At 41.7% G+C, this 16,263-nt stretch overlaps 1 protein-coding gene and 1 long non-coding RNA gene across 2 annotated transcripts; both read right to left on the bottom strand.

Moving 5' to 3' along the window:
* Positions 1–1,574: 1,574 nt before the first annotated feature.
* LOC148592913 (uncharacterized) lies at positions 1,575–3,365 on the bottom strand. Its single transcript, XR_015913844.1, has 3 exons — positions 3,216–3,365; positions 2,384–2,468; positions 1,575–1,942 (listed from the first exon to the last, which is right to left on the bottom strand). It is a non-coding gene; the product is annotated as an uncharacterized LOC148592913 (long non-coding RNA).
* A 619-nt stretch (positions 3,366–3,984) lies between these two features.
* Positions 3,985–15,591, bottom strand: LOC148592912 (E3 ubiquitin-protein ligase TRIM37-like). Its single transcript, XM_088533059.1, has 15 exons — positions 15,470–15,591; positions 14,576–14,626; positions 14,090–14,171; positions 13,334–13,410; positions 12,692–12,871; positions 11,932–12,046; positions 11,503–11,712; positions 10,970–11,106; positions 10,166–10,269; positions 8,569–8,769; positions 7,863–8,174; positions 6,498–6,623; positions 5,787–5,964; positions 4,974–5,086; positions 3,985–4,004 (listed from the first exon to the last, which is right to left on the bottom strand). The coding sequence occupies exons 1-15, from the start codon at positions 15,541–15,543 to the stop codon at positions 3,985–3,987; spliced, it is 1,980 nt and encodes a 659-aa protein (XP_088389185.1). The 5' UTR covers positions 15,544–15,591.
* Positions 15,592–16,263: the final 672 nt, after the last annotated feature.

Below are 16,263 nucleotides of genomic sequence, written 5' to 3'. Positions count from 1 at the left end.
GTAGATAGCCAGGTGTGTTGGCAGTTGCTACACTGGGTGCTCCTGTTAAAATATCTGTATTATCCTGTTCATGAGAATAACATTCTTTATTAAGTGAATAAATTAAAGCTAATCATGTAACAGTGTTGGGACTTTTCCATTTGCAACCTTGTTCTACAGTTCACATATGACTTTAGTTATAATTGTGTATTAGTCATCCATATTTTATTTATGAAAGCTGTTTATACAGAAAAACGGTTGAAGTTTTACCAATATCTTAATAAAACAGTAATTTAAAAAATATTTCAGATATTTTGTTTATTTATAAGCTGAAAGTGATAGCAACCAACATCTGTATTAAGTGTCTTTCTGTGGTGAAAGCAGATTTACTTGGCTTAATGCATAATAGAAAAGGTGACTTGGGCACGGAGGTGGATGAGATCTCTGTACTCACTGCTGCTTCCTTCATCAGCAGAGCTGGGGAATGAGGGGCAAAGTGGAACCCTTGTGGGAGCTGTTTAACAGGCAGAAGAGGGCTAGGGCTTTGTCACTTTTACATTAACTGGTCCTAAATTAGGCGTCCAAGCCTGTTTACCTGTGCTGTGTTTAAAAACCTGCTGTGCACAAGTTGTTCAGAGGGAAGCAAAGCATGACAGAACCTACTCTGCTCATCCCCACAAAGGTTGCCCACTCACCTCAGAGCAGGTACTGTGACTAATTAATTTCCTTGCACTTAGGCCTCCTATTAAGAGTAAAGCAGCTGCAAGTAGTGAAGAGACAGGTCTCTGATTACTGCTAATTGAGGTGTGTCTAATGCTCAACACACAGTCTGGTGAAACAGTAAACACTCACCCTTCCCTATCAGGGATGTGCAGCTTGCCCTAACCCATCTTCACTCCTCAGTTGGAACACGTGTGCAAGTGCCTTTACACTTGTATCTCCTTCCTTCAGGCAAGGACTCCAGAAATCTTTGTTACATAAAGAACCACTTTAGTGATAGAAGCTGGGGCTCCACCTCCATTCCTACTTGAATATGCACTGGGCAAGGATTTTGGTCTAGCTGCTACTAAAATGCCTTTAAAAGCATCAAATGGATTTAAGCCATTTTCACTGAACAGAGGCAATTATTCTGGCAAGAGAAAATTCTTCTATAAGCAGTGAGGAATTGCAGCACTTTAGTACTAAAGACTAAATAAGTCAAGCGGAGTGGTGGCATATTACTTATCCCAACAGGAATTCTCCTGTATTTTACTTATTTACAAATGAATGTCAAATTTCACATCAGTTTTCACCATTCATTTTATTAACAAAGTGCAAACAGTTTTAAACTATGAGTTGTACAGCACTTACACTGTGGAACATTCATAAAAAAAAAAAGAAAAACAACAAACTTAAGTACAGGCAGCTGAGACAAGGACAACTATCAGTTACAGTTATTCATGCTTTTTCAGTAACCAGCTATTCAGCTTTCATCATAGCTTCAACGAGTAGTTTAGCAGCTCAAGATGCAACGCACAGTGGCAAAAGGTTTGGCAATGTGTTCAGTTGGTCCACGTTACAGACTGGGGGAAACAACTTTCACACCAGCGAGCGCTGGGGTTCAGCAGCCTGATGCGCTCAGCTCGGAGCGCTACAGCAAGGACATTCACACCTTCCGTTATTCCCAAGACAGAGCAGGACAGACACCACGGGAGAGGGCGGCAGCACCTTTTGGACATGTTTCAGAGCACGTGCGCCGGGGCAGAGCCAGCGGGAATGCAGCCTTCAGGACGAGGCTCTCAACGGTCACTTTGCCCCCGGGACAGGTTACAGATGACAGCAGCAGTACTACACAATGGTCCTTGACAGCATGGAGTGCGTGCACAACCAACAGCAGCAGCCTTGGACTAAGCTCCAGTGAACAACGTGCCTCTTCCCAGGAGCACAAGCTGGCCCGTCTTCAGGCACCAAACCACTTCTCTATCTGCTCCAAAGAAAGGCAGCTTTCATTGAAAACCCTCATGTTAGGACACTTTCACAGCTTCAATTAGATAAAACCCTCACTTTAGAAGGTTTAGGCCAACCACTTCAATCAAGTGTTTTCTATTAGTGACTACCTGAACATGCAAACCTCAACCAGGCACTCTTCCACATGGTGTAATTCCTAGAAGTGCCTTACCATTCCAGAAAGCTTAGTGATCTGGAAGCACACTAGCCCCAAAGATGTAGGCCAGGCGCTCACTTATCTGCTACGAATCTCCTGGTGGCAGATTGCCCCAAGTCAGACTTGCACAAATCCCCCTGCCTCCTCCCAGGAAGGTAAATGGCTCCTCTCCTCTCTTCCACTTGAGGAGCAGGAAGGGAATTTGCATCTCTACAGTCACAGCCGCCTCAGACCCTAGCTAAGAGAGACATTTAGAGTTACCTGGTGCTGTCTTCTCCAGTAACGAAGCTGAGATCATCAGAGCCTACCGGATCACCCTCCGGGAATACCGAGCACCGCTCTAAGGCTGAAAACAAACAAACAAACTGCAATAACCTTTACCAGCCAACATCCAAACCAGAGCAAGTTAAAGGTCCATCATGTGCAAGCCCCACTTGTAGATCTACATTGTTAAGAATGAAGTACAATTGCTCTAAGGTTTTTAATTTAAGATACTTAGTCAAGCAGATGTTTTGATTTTTCTGCAAGTTATGAAGTTTTTGCTTAGTGTCTGCTGCAAGCACCGAACAGTGAGCTGAGTTGTCAGGCCATCACACTAATGCATCCAGGGACACTTATTCAGGCCAAAAGTTAACTTCATCCAGCATCAGCTGTCACCTTCAGGCTTTTAACTTATCAAAAGGTTAAACCCTTTCAAAGGGAACATCAAAGGAGTTTTTAAAATTAAACTGAACTGCTCAAAGCACATTCCTGTCAATTAAGATGCAACCAAGGTGGTGACTACCTCCCTGACACTAGCCTACTTGCAGCGTAGATTTGGCTATGCAGGGAGCTCCAGTTCAGAAGAACAAGAGCTATGGGTTTTCCACCTGTCCTAAACTGACCTCTCAAGGCTAGAAAGAGTTCCCTCTCGTGTTGTGATCTACTTTCAATTAGAAACCCAAGGGAAGAGCTCCAAATCTCACTGGCTCTTGGTTGAGTTTAATACCTACAGGGAATCTCTAGCAATCTTGGTCTCAGCAATATTCTGTATTCATGGGAGCAACGAGGCAAGCGTGAAGGGTGTGGGGAGAGGTGCTCACACGCTCACTACCTTCACTCGAGGACTGCACAGAGAAGGCATGGTTAAGTCCCTCCGAGGTGGAGTTGGCATCCTCCTGCTCTTCATTTTCTGTGTCACATTCAATGTCACTATCGCTGCTCATCCCTGGCAGGAGATGAAGGACATGCTTCTGACATACCCCAGCTGCAGGAGAAATAAAACAAAACAAACCCACAAGGCAAAAATTACAGCAGCAAGATCTGTGTAGCTCAAGCTCTCAGCTTTTTCCACACTTAAGAGTTACCAAATACTGAAGCTGGTAGGACAGCAAGAGAGAAGGAGCACATTTAGAGCTGAATATATTTATCAGAGCACGAAGGATTTCAGCAGAACAGAACAGAACACTCAGTCTAGTTTTGCTTCACAGCTCAGCTCGAGAGGAGCAGTTCCAACTGCACCGGACTTGGGATCTGCAGTTTCCTGCTGCCTGAGCTGCACTTCTCAGCCAGCCACGCAGCCCCTCTCTACAAGTAGGGCAGGATGTGAAGCTAAAGGAGAGCTCTCTCTACAGAGGATGTGACCCTTTAAGCAGATGTACTCGCCAGGTCCTTCAAGCTGCAATACTCTTAAGTCTCACACTTAAACAGAACATGCCTTTCCTACAAAAGCAACTCTAGCTGTAGTGCATCAAGGCAACTCCTTTTCCTTTTTTTTTTTTTTTTTGTCATCACTCAAGTATGCAACAACACCAGACAAAATTCACCCACTTGTACAGTTTGGTGGGTGACTGAAAGGATTTGCCCTGTTTTTTTTTTACTGCCTAAGAGCCGACAGTCATTGCTGAAACAACGCAAGTGGCTGAGGGAGATACCAACTCTCCTACAGTTTTTCTTCTCTGGAGGGAAAAGAACTGTAATATTTGTTTCCTGGGGTTTTTAAACAATGAAGCATTTCAGTTTTTAAAACATTTTCCTGTTAGACTCTCTGCCATACCAAGAGAACTGCAGGAGCACATCACGATCACGCTGCAGTGACTAAGAGCAGAAATTCAGTCTTGTCACTGAGAGACCTTCTGTAAATGCCAACTCCTACACAATATTGCACACTGCAGATAGAGATGGATGCTGGCACCTTAATATAGGCTTTGCGCTACAATTCAGTCATTGAAATTCAAATTAGTGCAGGGGTGGGAGGCAGGAGAGTTTTAGCAAGATAAGAAAAAACTCTTCTACGTGGACTTTCAAAAAGAAAGCCAATAATATTTTTTTCTAGCCTATAAGGGATACAGGAAGGGATGGGGGGAAGTTTCCTCCAAGTCTAACTGGCTTACGTACTGCAAAGCCAGACACAAATGAGACAGGAGAGATTCTAGTGGAGGAGTGGAGGTTGTTACCTCAGTGGTTTGTGTTTGTAGGCAGCAAGTTTAAGAAGAGCCAAGGTCACCAATTACTACTTCATTTAGTAAAGAAATTATTTCCAATGACAGGCAACTGATCAGCAAAGCAAAGATGTGGAGTCCCATCATAAACAGAAAGAGCCCCTGGCAGTCCAAAGAGACACAGCCTCCTACCATACTCTCCGCTAGGTCTTCAACTCCCTTCTGCCCCATAACCTCATTGGTTCTCCACAGACACCAGTGGGACAGAGAGATTCTCTCCTCATTATACGACAGCTGCCAAGTGTTACAGCAGAGTTCAACAGCCAGGGAAATATTTTTTCCCCTTCCCCACCAGGCTTTTTCCATTACAGAAGGGGACGATCCCGGGCTGCAGAGCTGTAGCACTGCTGAACACAACAAGGCTGAGTTACCTTCGCCGGCCGCAGCTGAAGCCCCGTCAGGGAGCGCGTCCTGCCCTTCGCCGGTGTCGGTCTCCAGGTCGGCTGCCTGCGTTCCTTCCGAACGACACCCCTTGGCATTGGATCTTCACAAAGAATTGACACACACACAGAAAAGCTTGTTGCAGATGTAGCTTTACCCCAGCTAGGGGGAACAACTCCTTTTAGGGGCACATCTAGTTTTGAGACTCATTTTAAGTCTCTTGCATGTTCACTTAAACATCCAGCTCTGATTAAAAAAAACATAAAAAATAAGACTGGAAAAGTTTATGATGAGTATTTTCCAAAGATGGTGAGAACTGCTATTCACAGCAAAAAAACAAACCCAAAAATCCAAGTACTCCATTGCTCTTTAGCTGCCTGTTGATTAAATAAACTATTCAAATGTATTATTAAATTAGCGAAAAAGAGTCACAGTGAAAAAAAAAAATCTTTCAAGGAGGAATTAACAGTCATAACCTTTTTATAAAAGAATATTTTGTAAGGAATACCAGCAAAACAGGCAAAGGCTGCCTTTCAGTTCAAAGTAGTAAACCATACCCACTGCCAATCAAAAAGAAAGGGCCCAGCACATAAAGGACTTGTAATCTAGTTATAAAGCCAAAAACTGATATCCAGAGGGAACAGCAACCAAGTAAACTTTGAAGTAATTTCTCTTCCTTGCTGCAAGCACCTGGCTTTAGTAGCTTGGTTATGTTCTTTCAAGATCAAGGAAACTGGGGGAGGAGAAAACAAGGAGGAGGAAGTGAAAGGTAAATAAACAAAAGAAAAACCCCAAGCACTTACCCTAGAGCTCCGACTTTCCTGGTCTTCTCTGCAGCAGCCAACCCATTTAAGCCAGAAACTCCCACATCGGAATCGGAGCCTTCACAGGGTCTTTCCTCCAGCTTGGGCAGCGCGTCGGAGGCGCAGCCGCTGCTCAGGGCCCTGGCAGAGCCGTGCCTGCTGCTGGCCTTGGAGCCTCCTGCGCCGCCGGGAAGACAGGAGGAGCAGCTCAGAGCACGTGCAGGTTTGTTTTATACACTGAACATCCAGTTGGTTCATATCGCCAGTTAAACTTCACAAAAAGCACTTAAATTTAGAGCGGCAAAACACCAATTCCTCTATTCTAGGGAGCTTCCTTGAGTGGCAATGAAATTAAATACCTAAAATTCAGGAGCACATCATCATTTAATCCTTTCATCACATATATCATTTTCTGGAGTTCCCTTTAAGTCAAAGCACAGCTTAAGCCTGGGTCAGCACCCTGTGTCTGTCCCTTTTACCACAAATGGGGCTCCTGGAACACTTCTGTGTTTCACTGTAAGTTCAATGTGTGCCACTACAGCAAATTAACTACCAGAGATCTCCATCAGGACAATATTGCCAACTACCCTGGAGAAAGGACCCAGGCAAGTTTCAGGAAACCTCAGTCTGTTGCCAGGAGCTTCCCAAAAAGCTTTGCACAGATGAGACAACGCATCACATCACACCACGTGCAGAGGGGGCTGTGTTTACCTTCAGAAGCTTGAGCCTCTCCCTTGGAGCGGAGATGACCATCCGCGCAGTCCATCGCTCTTCGCAGAGACAGGCTACCCGCTCCCGGCCGAAGAGGCTTGGGGGAGTTACTTTTCTTACTTGCAGCTGCAAAAATATTGGAAGATGGGACAAGTGTTCAAACTGCTGCACCACTTTGTCTTGCTGCTTGTTTTAAGTGAAGTTAAGCTATATGAGCTACTATTTCCTCCTTTGGACAACAAATAAGTCTCATTCCTCCCACCTCAGAGTCCTGCACAAAACTCCTTCCACATCCTTCCTATCACAGATGCAGTCAGGGTTCCTGTCAGCCTATACAAGTAACATACAGGTCATACAGCAAGAGATGCTTCAGCCTCAGCCACAGTTACACAAGCATTTCAGACGCCAGGTAGAAGACTTTTGGATAACCATCCACTGGAGCCAGGACTACACCTCTTCAGACTCCAGCATGAAAGTGTAAAGGCAAAGGATACCATCCCTCAGCTCCTAAATTCCCTCAGCTCCTAAAGTCAAAGTAATGAAATGTAACAGAGGACTTCAAAAAGCAAAGGTGGAGGGCACAGGGCCCGCACTGTTCGCAGCTTCCCAAATTAACTATTGACAGAACAGCACAATCCTGCTACAGCAACTCCTCCAGAGAGAGGGATGCAGGAGCAGCAACTGGAACAGCAGAACAGTGAAGTTCTGCTGTCACCCCACCCATAAAGGTGGCAGATCTAGGCTGCAGTGAGAGTTTTGTAGAACAGCCCTGTATGTTCCTCTAGTTCTGGTGCAGACTCAGGAGGCTGCCCAGCACCTTCGTAACCTTGGCAGGATGAGGGATTTAGCACAACACAAAAACTAGCACTTCCAATGAAGTGACACCACCCTTCCTGGTTTACTGATGGCACCGTTCAAGGCTCCCGCCTTAGAACATGCAACTATTTTTCCTCTAAATACACACCAGCAGAGCAGAAACTCTCTGTTTTATGAGTGTGATGAAAAACAAAGTAGGGCTTTGCTGAAGTTGCAAAAGCCTTGTTTTAGAGAACCTTGGCTCCTTTGAATTTTAACAAGACTAAGTTACTAAAATACAGTAAGTCTTCAGTTCTTTAACTTTCTTCACCAGCAAGCATCGTTAAGCTTTGCTGTAGAGCAAAAGTTGTGGTGCTTTTGCTGCAAAAGGCTGAAATGAGTTTCAAAAAAAGACATTTACTTATTCAAAGGTTTTATACTTCTGGATTCTTACAGTTGATTTTGAAAATGAGCAAGAAGTCTATTTCCAGATGCCTGGATATATAATCCATTTATACAACTGACATCTGTAAGAGTGACATTTAAATCCCCCCTTCTCTACACACTTACAATTCCTTATGTAACAACTTGTAACTGAAGACTTTGTCAGTAGTTCCATTCCTATTTCTTGCAGCTTGCTGCAGCTTTCTGCTCCACACGCAGCTAAGGCGCCCTGCTCAACAGAGAAGAAGCTGGGTTGTCCATCACATGTGCCAGCATTGCTGCTTCTTACTTCTGACAGTTGGTTTTTTACATCAGACATTTTGCTTCGGACTTCAGCCATCTGAGTTTTCAGTCTCTTCAGCATCTTCAAGTCGGGGGGCACACGCCACATTGCCTGGTGTCTCCGCTGATCTCGGTCTTTCAGAGAGTAGGATGTTGCTTTACCAGAGGAAGAGTTAAACAACACAGACAGTAAGTAAAATTCATCTTGAAACTGCACATCTGTTTAACAGCTGTAAGAAAATCCTATCTTTTGCCCTGTTATAAGAATGGGACATAGTGACACATGCCCCTGTTCTATTATGGCACCACAGTATTTAGATTGCAAACACTGCAGAGCCACTGAAAGAGCAGATTTCCATTCTTTGCCTGCCATGGGAGAAGGCTCCAAAACTTGTTCTTCAGAAGAAGCAAGATTTCTAATAGCATTACACCCATTCCAGCAACTGCTAAACAGGTTAGGTTCACAAGCCTGGCCATAGTGATACACACACTTTGTCCTTTGAAAAAAACGAAACAAATGAGACATCAAACACTGTTTTTAAGCATTTACCTCTGCTCTGCAGAAGAGAAGCGGGTGGACGTGGCTGAAGGCCCCAAAAGTTTTCCATACCATTTCTGTCTTTCAAATCCAACAAGTGGATTAAAATTAAGGGATCGATATCTAATAAGCTGCTACTGGCTGCTGAGCCTAGGGTACTCCCTCCCCGCCTGGAAGATCTTCCACTTGCGCTGGCGTAGCCATGGCTAGTACCTAAGGAAGAGTTATGGAGAAAGAGCGTGCATGTACATAACACAGGTGATGCATTAAGCTCCAGTACCCTGTAAAAAGAAAAAAGCCAAATTCTTCACCTAGACTAGGAATGAAAACATTCCTAGAGAACTAACAAAATACCAGTATTATTTCATGGATTGATGGATTCTGAAAGGACCCTAAAAGGAATCCGATACACTAACTTAACACTTAAGCTAAAAAGCATCACAGAACAAAAGCAAAGGATATTTCACTTGATTTTTATGTAAATCACTTTGTAGTAAGAGCATTTATCTGAACAGATGTACATAAGCATTTTGACTTTACTTTTGCTAGATTGAGAGGTCTTCAGTTAAGTTCTGCTCTGTACTACAGTGTTCCTGTTACACAGTGGCAAAGACATTTCAAGAGAATCTTCAGAGAAAACAGATCTGAGAGATTCAGTCAGAGAGCTTAGCAGCGCTCCCTTCCAACACACACCAGTGACACTGCTAGCACTGCAGCAAGAACACACTGCAAGCAGGTAAGCGTAAGGAGCTTCCCTTAAGTGACTAAGAATCCTGGGTTAGCTTTTAAAATACAGTTAAAAATTACTCTTTAAAATCATCTAAATAGACAGTGTGTTTGTAGCTACCATGCAGCTTCTTTAAACGACATGCATCTACCTAGAAGGCAACAAACATTCCTCAGCTTCTTAACTCACAAGGAATTTTCAAGGAGATTTAAGCTGTGAAATGTCAACAAAAAGCAAGTAAGGCAGTTAAGGGACTTTCAAGTGCTAGCAGACTTCCACAGTAGCATAAATAACCACAAATGAGATGAGAACTGTTATCTTTGGCATAAATAAAAATTAATAACAATAATAAATTATTTTTGGAATCTGGAGGACTAGATTAACCTCTGGCTCAAAATTTGGGCTCATCTGAATACTACAAGACATCTTAGAGCAGCTTTTCATTACTGTTTTAAAATCTGTTCCCACTTGGCTTTTAATGATTTTACAGCTCATTCCCTCCACACACTTCTGGGCTTAGGGTGCACTAAAATCTAAGTGAATATGTCACATGCTCCGAGGCCACGCAGACATTAGTAAGGACTGCGCATCAGTCTAGTTTTGATTGCAACGAAAGGATTTTCAAAGAAGCAGAGAAGCTTCCCTTCTAACTTATGTACTATTTTTAAATAAGCATGTCCAGAAGATCCAGCCCCCCGCTTTTCTTGTTGAATCAATGAGATGTTTCCACCACGCTGCAATTACCAGGACGCACTACATGATGCGGCATTTCCAAAAATAGAAATGCCTGCAGAACACGCAGCCTGGTGATGCTTCCAGGAACGGGAGGGAAGCCAGCAGCCTTTCGCATACATGGCATTTCTGAACACTGCTTTTTCATACCTGATGCTCCAGGAGCAGCAGCAGCCGCAGAAGCGGCATCCTCCATGAGATCTCCTTCTTCCAACTCCATGTTACTGCTGTATTCAACATCATTTTCACCAGACCTTAGGACATGGTTGGGGTGAAAAAGGGGGAATACAGTTATTGGCTCCTGTCAGCTCCTGTTTAACATTATGGGATTTATCCTGAGAAAACATGAAGCACTGCAGATAGCATTTTCTACATTCTAAACCTACACAAATTAAACAAATTAAAGGATATTAATTAAATGATTGACTCAGTAATCGACAGCCAAAGTGCCATGATTTCTAGACTATAAAATCTGATCCTGTGTTGTATGTGCTATTTTAATATTTCATGGAAGGTCTTAGGATTTGACATCACCATCTTAGTTACAAAGATAAAAATCTCTAGGTTCAGTTACTTAATTGGCATTGCTATTACCCTCCTACTACTACACCACTTTCTAGTACCAACGCTCTGTTTTATTAAGATGTCAACTAGCGTAGAAACAGACTTCTTAATAGTGTTTGGGGAAAGAACCTTCACACAGTATCACTCGTCAATGACAGTACAATACTAAATAAATCAAAAGATACGAACTAGCTGCCTTAAAATTCAACTCTTAACAACATGTAGTGATATGTTTAACGCTACCAGTACAGGAGACATCCCTCACATCACCCTGAAATCCCCCCCAACATTACTGTGATACAGGGGATGAGTCAGTTTCCACCAGAGCACCGTGATTTTTCCCTGGGAGACAAGGTAATGATCTGGAAAGTATTTTTTGAAGTTACTCACATAGTTTCTTCATCAATATCATTCTCTTCAGTGTTACTAGTTGCTGTTGAGCTGGCTGAAGAGCTGCTACCATCAAGGTGGTTTACTTCATCATCTCCAGTGAGATCTACATCCAGGTCACCATCAGAGAGTTCATGCTATGACAACAACAGAATGGGTTTTTATAAAAAGCAGCATTTTGGTTGCACTTTAATGAATTTACCAAAAGCTCTAAACAGAAGCCCTCTCCTCTCAAAGGTGTCAAAATATCATGGAGAACTTTTTGAGGGCCCAAAAGCACAATAAAGGCTGGCAACAAATGAAGAACTGTATTTTTCGACTGCAGCAGGGAAAGCTTTTCCTTGTAGATCAAGTAGCTCTGTTCTAGAACTTCTCTGCCTAAGTCACCTCTTACTGCTACTTCTCACGTGTTATCTCCCATTTACATGCAGACAATAAGATGTCTAACTCTCAATTCAAATGTTGAATTTCCATCACAATCCTACTGTAAAAAGTTACATAGAAACAAAGAGGCATAAAAAGATGATTCCTACATTGAAGTCTTCATTCTGGATTTTCTCCTCATCATCTTCCTTGCTCTCTCGCACCCCTGGAGCGGCAACATTCTCAAGCAGCACTTCAGCACTTTGTCCAGGCTTCTTCGATCTAGTTTCTGAACCATCATCATTCTGGGGACTAAGATGAGTGTCTGGAGGTGAAATGCCTCGTGATTTCTGGGTCCGGGAAAGTTCAATTGCAAGCCTCTTAAATATCAGAAGAGCACAAAAGAATATATAAGAGACAACATTGGAGCCACAGCATCACATAAAATAATTTTATTTGCATATATACTATTTTATTAATGTCAATACTAAACTAACAATGGCTACCAAGTAAACACAACTATTAAATTGAGCTTTGTAACCTGAGACTAGTCAGTAAAAGGTGAAATTGAAAATTAATTCAATATACATCCCACTTACCTCTTTAAGGTTATTTATTTGTTGGATATAACTTGTCTGAGCTGCTTCCAACTGAGCAATGTACCAGTGTTGATCTCGACACTTTTGGAAGAAGGTCGGTGAGCGCACTTGGAACCTTCAAAGCAAAAGTGGAGAAGTTTCAAGTTTTGCTCTGCAGAATTTGAACTCTAGTGATAAAATAAAATTAGACAATGAGTATCTCTACATGCTAAGAATGCACTGAATGGCAATAGCAAGTATTTTGTAGGAAAGGCAATTACAGAAGCAATCTTCACAAACGGACACTAACAAAATTGACAGGCTACAAAGTTCTGAACAGAAACAGAAGAACTGTGCAGAGAACATTTAAAATAGCTGATTAAAGTACATTTTGTCATAACACTGCAGTTTCCATTGACAGCATCAGCTCTGTTACCTTACAGATTTCCTTCTTTCACTCCCAAATCTCTTACTCACTGGAACTGTTTCCAAAGAGGGGAAGAAAATGCATTTATCCTTTAATTCAGTTAGCTACAGATATCCAACCCAGGCTTATTGGCATCAAGCACAGCTTCATCTCCAAGAAACACACAGAGTTAAACTTCCCTCAACTCCTTTCGGCACATTTTCTCCTTCGAAGTTTAGACAGTGAAATCCATTTATGACAAAACATGTCATGCTTATGTTACATTCAACTACTTGATTACTTCCTATTTTAGGAACGTATGATATTTTCCATGAAGCAATAGCAGAAGAAGTCCCATTAAGTTGTCATCTTTACCTTAGAATCACAGTGTCATTCTGCCTGTTTAAATAGCCTTCGTTGGCTAGCAAGTCTAGACGAAAGAACCTGTTGTAGCCCCAGCATTCTCCAACTTCAAAATCAGAGGCAAACTCTCGAATTATGTTTTTAGCTGGATCATTGGTGGACTGATGAACCATTTCTACACGGTACTCATACCTAAGCAAAGGAAGATCGGGGATCAATACCAAAAACAAGTGAGATCTCTTATCACCAAGTGCTGAATCTATCAAGTTAACTATGCTTACGGGGAGGCTAGTGTTTGTAGCTGAAGGCATGATGTAAAGTTTTACTGAACTCTTAAGCAAGCAGCTTCAGAGGAAAGATGTAGAGAGAGCAGTCTGATAAACCAAGACTAGAACACACACTGAGAGTTGGATATTCTCATTTGTTTTATGACCAGCTTGCTGTTTACCTTAGGCAAGCCACTGAACATCAGACTCAGAGAATGGTTGAGGTTGGAAGGGACCTCTAGAGATCATCATGACTCAAGTTCTGTGGACAACAGGAATGACTCTGTTCCTTTCAATAAGCTCTACATAAGTCCCTGGCAATCTTACACAGCTACTCAGGCCATTCTTTGAAAAGCTCTCCAGATGCTTTGACGATTGGTTTTCTTACTTGGATGTCTCTGGCAATCCAGCAGACAGCTCCAAGAACACAGACAGGTAGTAGCCCCGTACCACTCCATTTCCATCCTCAAACAAACAAAAACACATTAAAAAAGCTGAACACAAACAAACCCCATTTCCACATACCCTTGAAATTTCAGAAAATAGTTTTGATCAATTCAGAATTTCCAGACAATTTTGATTTTGTTTTCTGTGACCTAGAATTCCTATTGTAACTTGAATTAAGACAGAGTTCACATCTGGATGACGATGTACACCCTATTATTTGCATCTCAGATACAAATCACTATCTCAGAACACACCTTAAGTTACTCTAACATTTAAGCAGTTAAATACAAAATTGAATAGACAAACATTTTTCAATGTGTTAGAACAGTTTTCCCCCTCTCTCCCCATCCTCCTTAAAAACAGACTTCAGTTCTGTAAGAAGCATATTGAAGTACCCAAACAAACAGGTAGAATTATTAAGGCTGCTATGATATATAAGACACATTTGTAATTGCTTTTAAAATAGCCAAATTAACTGTACTAAGAATGCTCATGCTGAAAGGAAGCATGGAGGGAATGCTCCAATGCTCACTGCTTGACACTGCCAACCTCGTTAGGCCTTTTTTTCCCCACATAGTTTTTTGTATACAACATGTTTTCTCATGAGAAGAATCTAGCTGACGTTTCTTCGCAGGACAAGCATGCTGCTTAAGCATGTTGGATGGGGTAACATTTCTAGCTGAAGGCATTCACTCACCGGATAAACTTTTAATCTCCAGCAGAGTCCTGACACTTGGAGAGGTGGACTGTAAACAGGATCTGCTCGCTGACGCAATGTACTATTGAGGAGGAAAAAAAAGGAAAAAAAATGCCACTGAGAGAAAGCAGTGTCCTCCATGAAAGAGCAAGTTTTATATGCACTTACACTCTGGAATTGTCCTTGCTGCACAAAGAGCAACTAACAGCATGTGAGGCACATGCATATTTATATAGAAGCTTAACATTTTTATATTCCCTGGAAAATTGTTCAATCTTTCAGAAGTTGCTCAGTGTTATCAGGAAATCTTTTAAAACTGGGCTTAATTGTTGTTCACCTGGTACATGGGAGATGTGGATTGAATTCGTATCAGTTAGTTTGTATCCAAGAGAGACCATTCAGTGTTTTAAACACTATTAAACATGGGCACAAGAAACAGAAAGAGCTTACTGATATTCACCGTAATTTCTTAAGATACATTCTTACCTAAAGTTTTCCAAGACAAAGGTAGTTGAGTCATAGGCTGGAACTAATTCACTAAGGGTGAAAAAAATGCATGCATTAGTTTTATAACATCCCATTAAAATCCCAAGTTTTGACTGTTTTGAACCATTTAAGATGACTGGGATCACTAGATCCAATGAAGTGCACTAAGACTACACTTGTCTTTTTTTGTTGCTTTGAAATTTCCACTCATGAAACTTCTCCCCAGCCCCTCTGCATGCGATGCCACATATCAAAGCAAATGTTTTATGTTATAGTCAAAAAGAAAGAGCATACAAAACTATTTAAAAATAGTAAAGAGGATTTGCTCTTTTATTTGTGATGGTTAATAATATAACATAAATTTTTATTGCAAATCTCATAGTTCTAGAAAGAATTAAATTGTTGCACGGCTGAAAGAACAAAGCTTAACTGGTCCACGCTTCACAGCTTATTGCCACTGGAAAATGCATATTCAGCTTTAGGCTCTCCTCAGAGAGACTTCTACGTATTCTTTTCAGAAAACACTTCAAGGTGATAGTTTTCAGATTGCACTTAAAAGCAAGACAGTGATATTTGCTAAAGAACACAAACTGATTTGAGGAATCTGGTACTCTCAGTTTTATGGAGAAAATTTGCAGCCAGCTATCCCAAACTCTGACTTTTTGAGAACCTAACACTAAAAAAAAAAAAAAAAAAAAAAAAAACAAACTCTTTAAGAAAGAGAATTGTGTTAGAAAGTGATTTTGACTATATATTCTGAATTAAGGTGACCTGCGGAGGCATCTCATGAGAGCTTTGCAATTATACACCGAACGACCCCAATAATAAGAGAAAAAGGGCAAGCCAGTAAACTAAATGTAAAGAGAAATTTGTAGTGAGCTAGGCACTGCCTACCTTGTGAAGTCTGGTGGAACTGGAGTGGTGACAAATGAGGCCATGGGTTTCCGATGAACCTGCTGGAACATCATCAGGATCTCGGAACTTTTGGATATCAACTCACTCTTACTGCATGATCGTAACTGTATGGAAAGAAACAGGAAAAAAAAATCCTCTGTCATTAGTAGAAACCATAGATTTTGACTGCATTTGTTCTTAAGCGAACTAATTGCATATTAAAACACTGCCTGACACAGCTTCAGGAACCCTTTCTTTTTTTTTTCCCGCCTCTTGAAACTGGCAGCTCTTAAGTCTAAGAGTTTTCTATGAGAACTGATGGTCACAACTTCTAAAACGGATATTATTTTTTTTAAAGTATTTTTCTATAGGAGAGAAGCAGATTTGCAAAGCTGCATATGCACCATCACCACTGTTAGAAGGTCGTCATTTGGGTTGCATTATAAACAAGAAATAATTCTTGAATGAGCCCACAAATACCCAAAAAAAGAGATGATGTACAGTAAGCAGAAGCATTCACCCTCCTGACCGCATCAATTCCTCAACACAACGCTCCATTTGGATATAAAATAAATAACTGCAAAGGGAAACACAATAACCTCTGCTCAGGTAATAAAGTCAACTTAGCATTTTATCGAAACAAAGGGGAGATGAAGAATGAATACAGAACAAGAGGCATAACCCAGAAGAATTTTTTCTTCCCCTTCCGCTCCTCCCAGCAGTTTCGATTTCCTCCCCTCCTCACACCAGAAACCCAAGATGCCAGATTCTGCGGAAAGAAAATTACTGGATGC

Source organism: Tinamus guttatus, unplaced genomic scaffold (genome assembly GCF_059628265.1).
Source record: "Tinamus guttatus ecotype Peru unplaced genomic scaffold, ASM5962826v1 Tinamus_guttatus_pri_ptg000480l, whole genome shotgun sequence".
Taxonomy (NCBI): domain Eukaryota; kingdom Metazoa; phylum Chordata; class Aves; order Tinamiformes; family Tinamidae; genus Tinamus; species Tinamus guttatus.
Note: the sequence above shows the minus strand (reverse complement) of the source record. Positions and strands in the feature narration are given on the sequence as shown.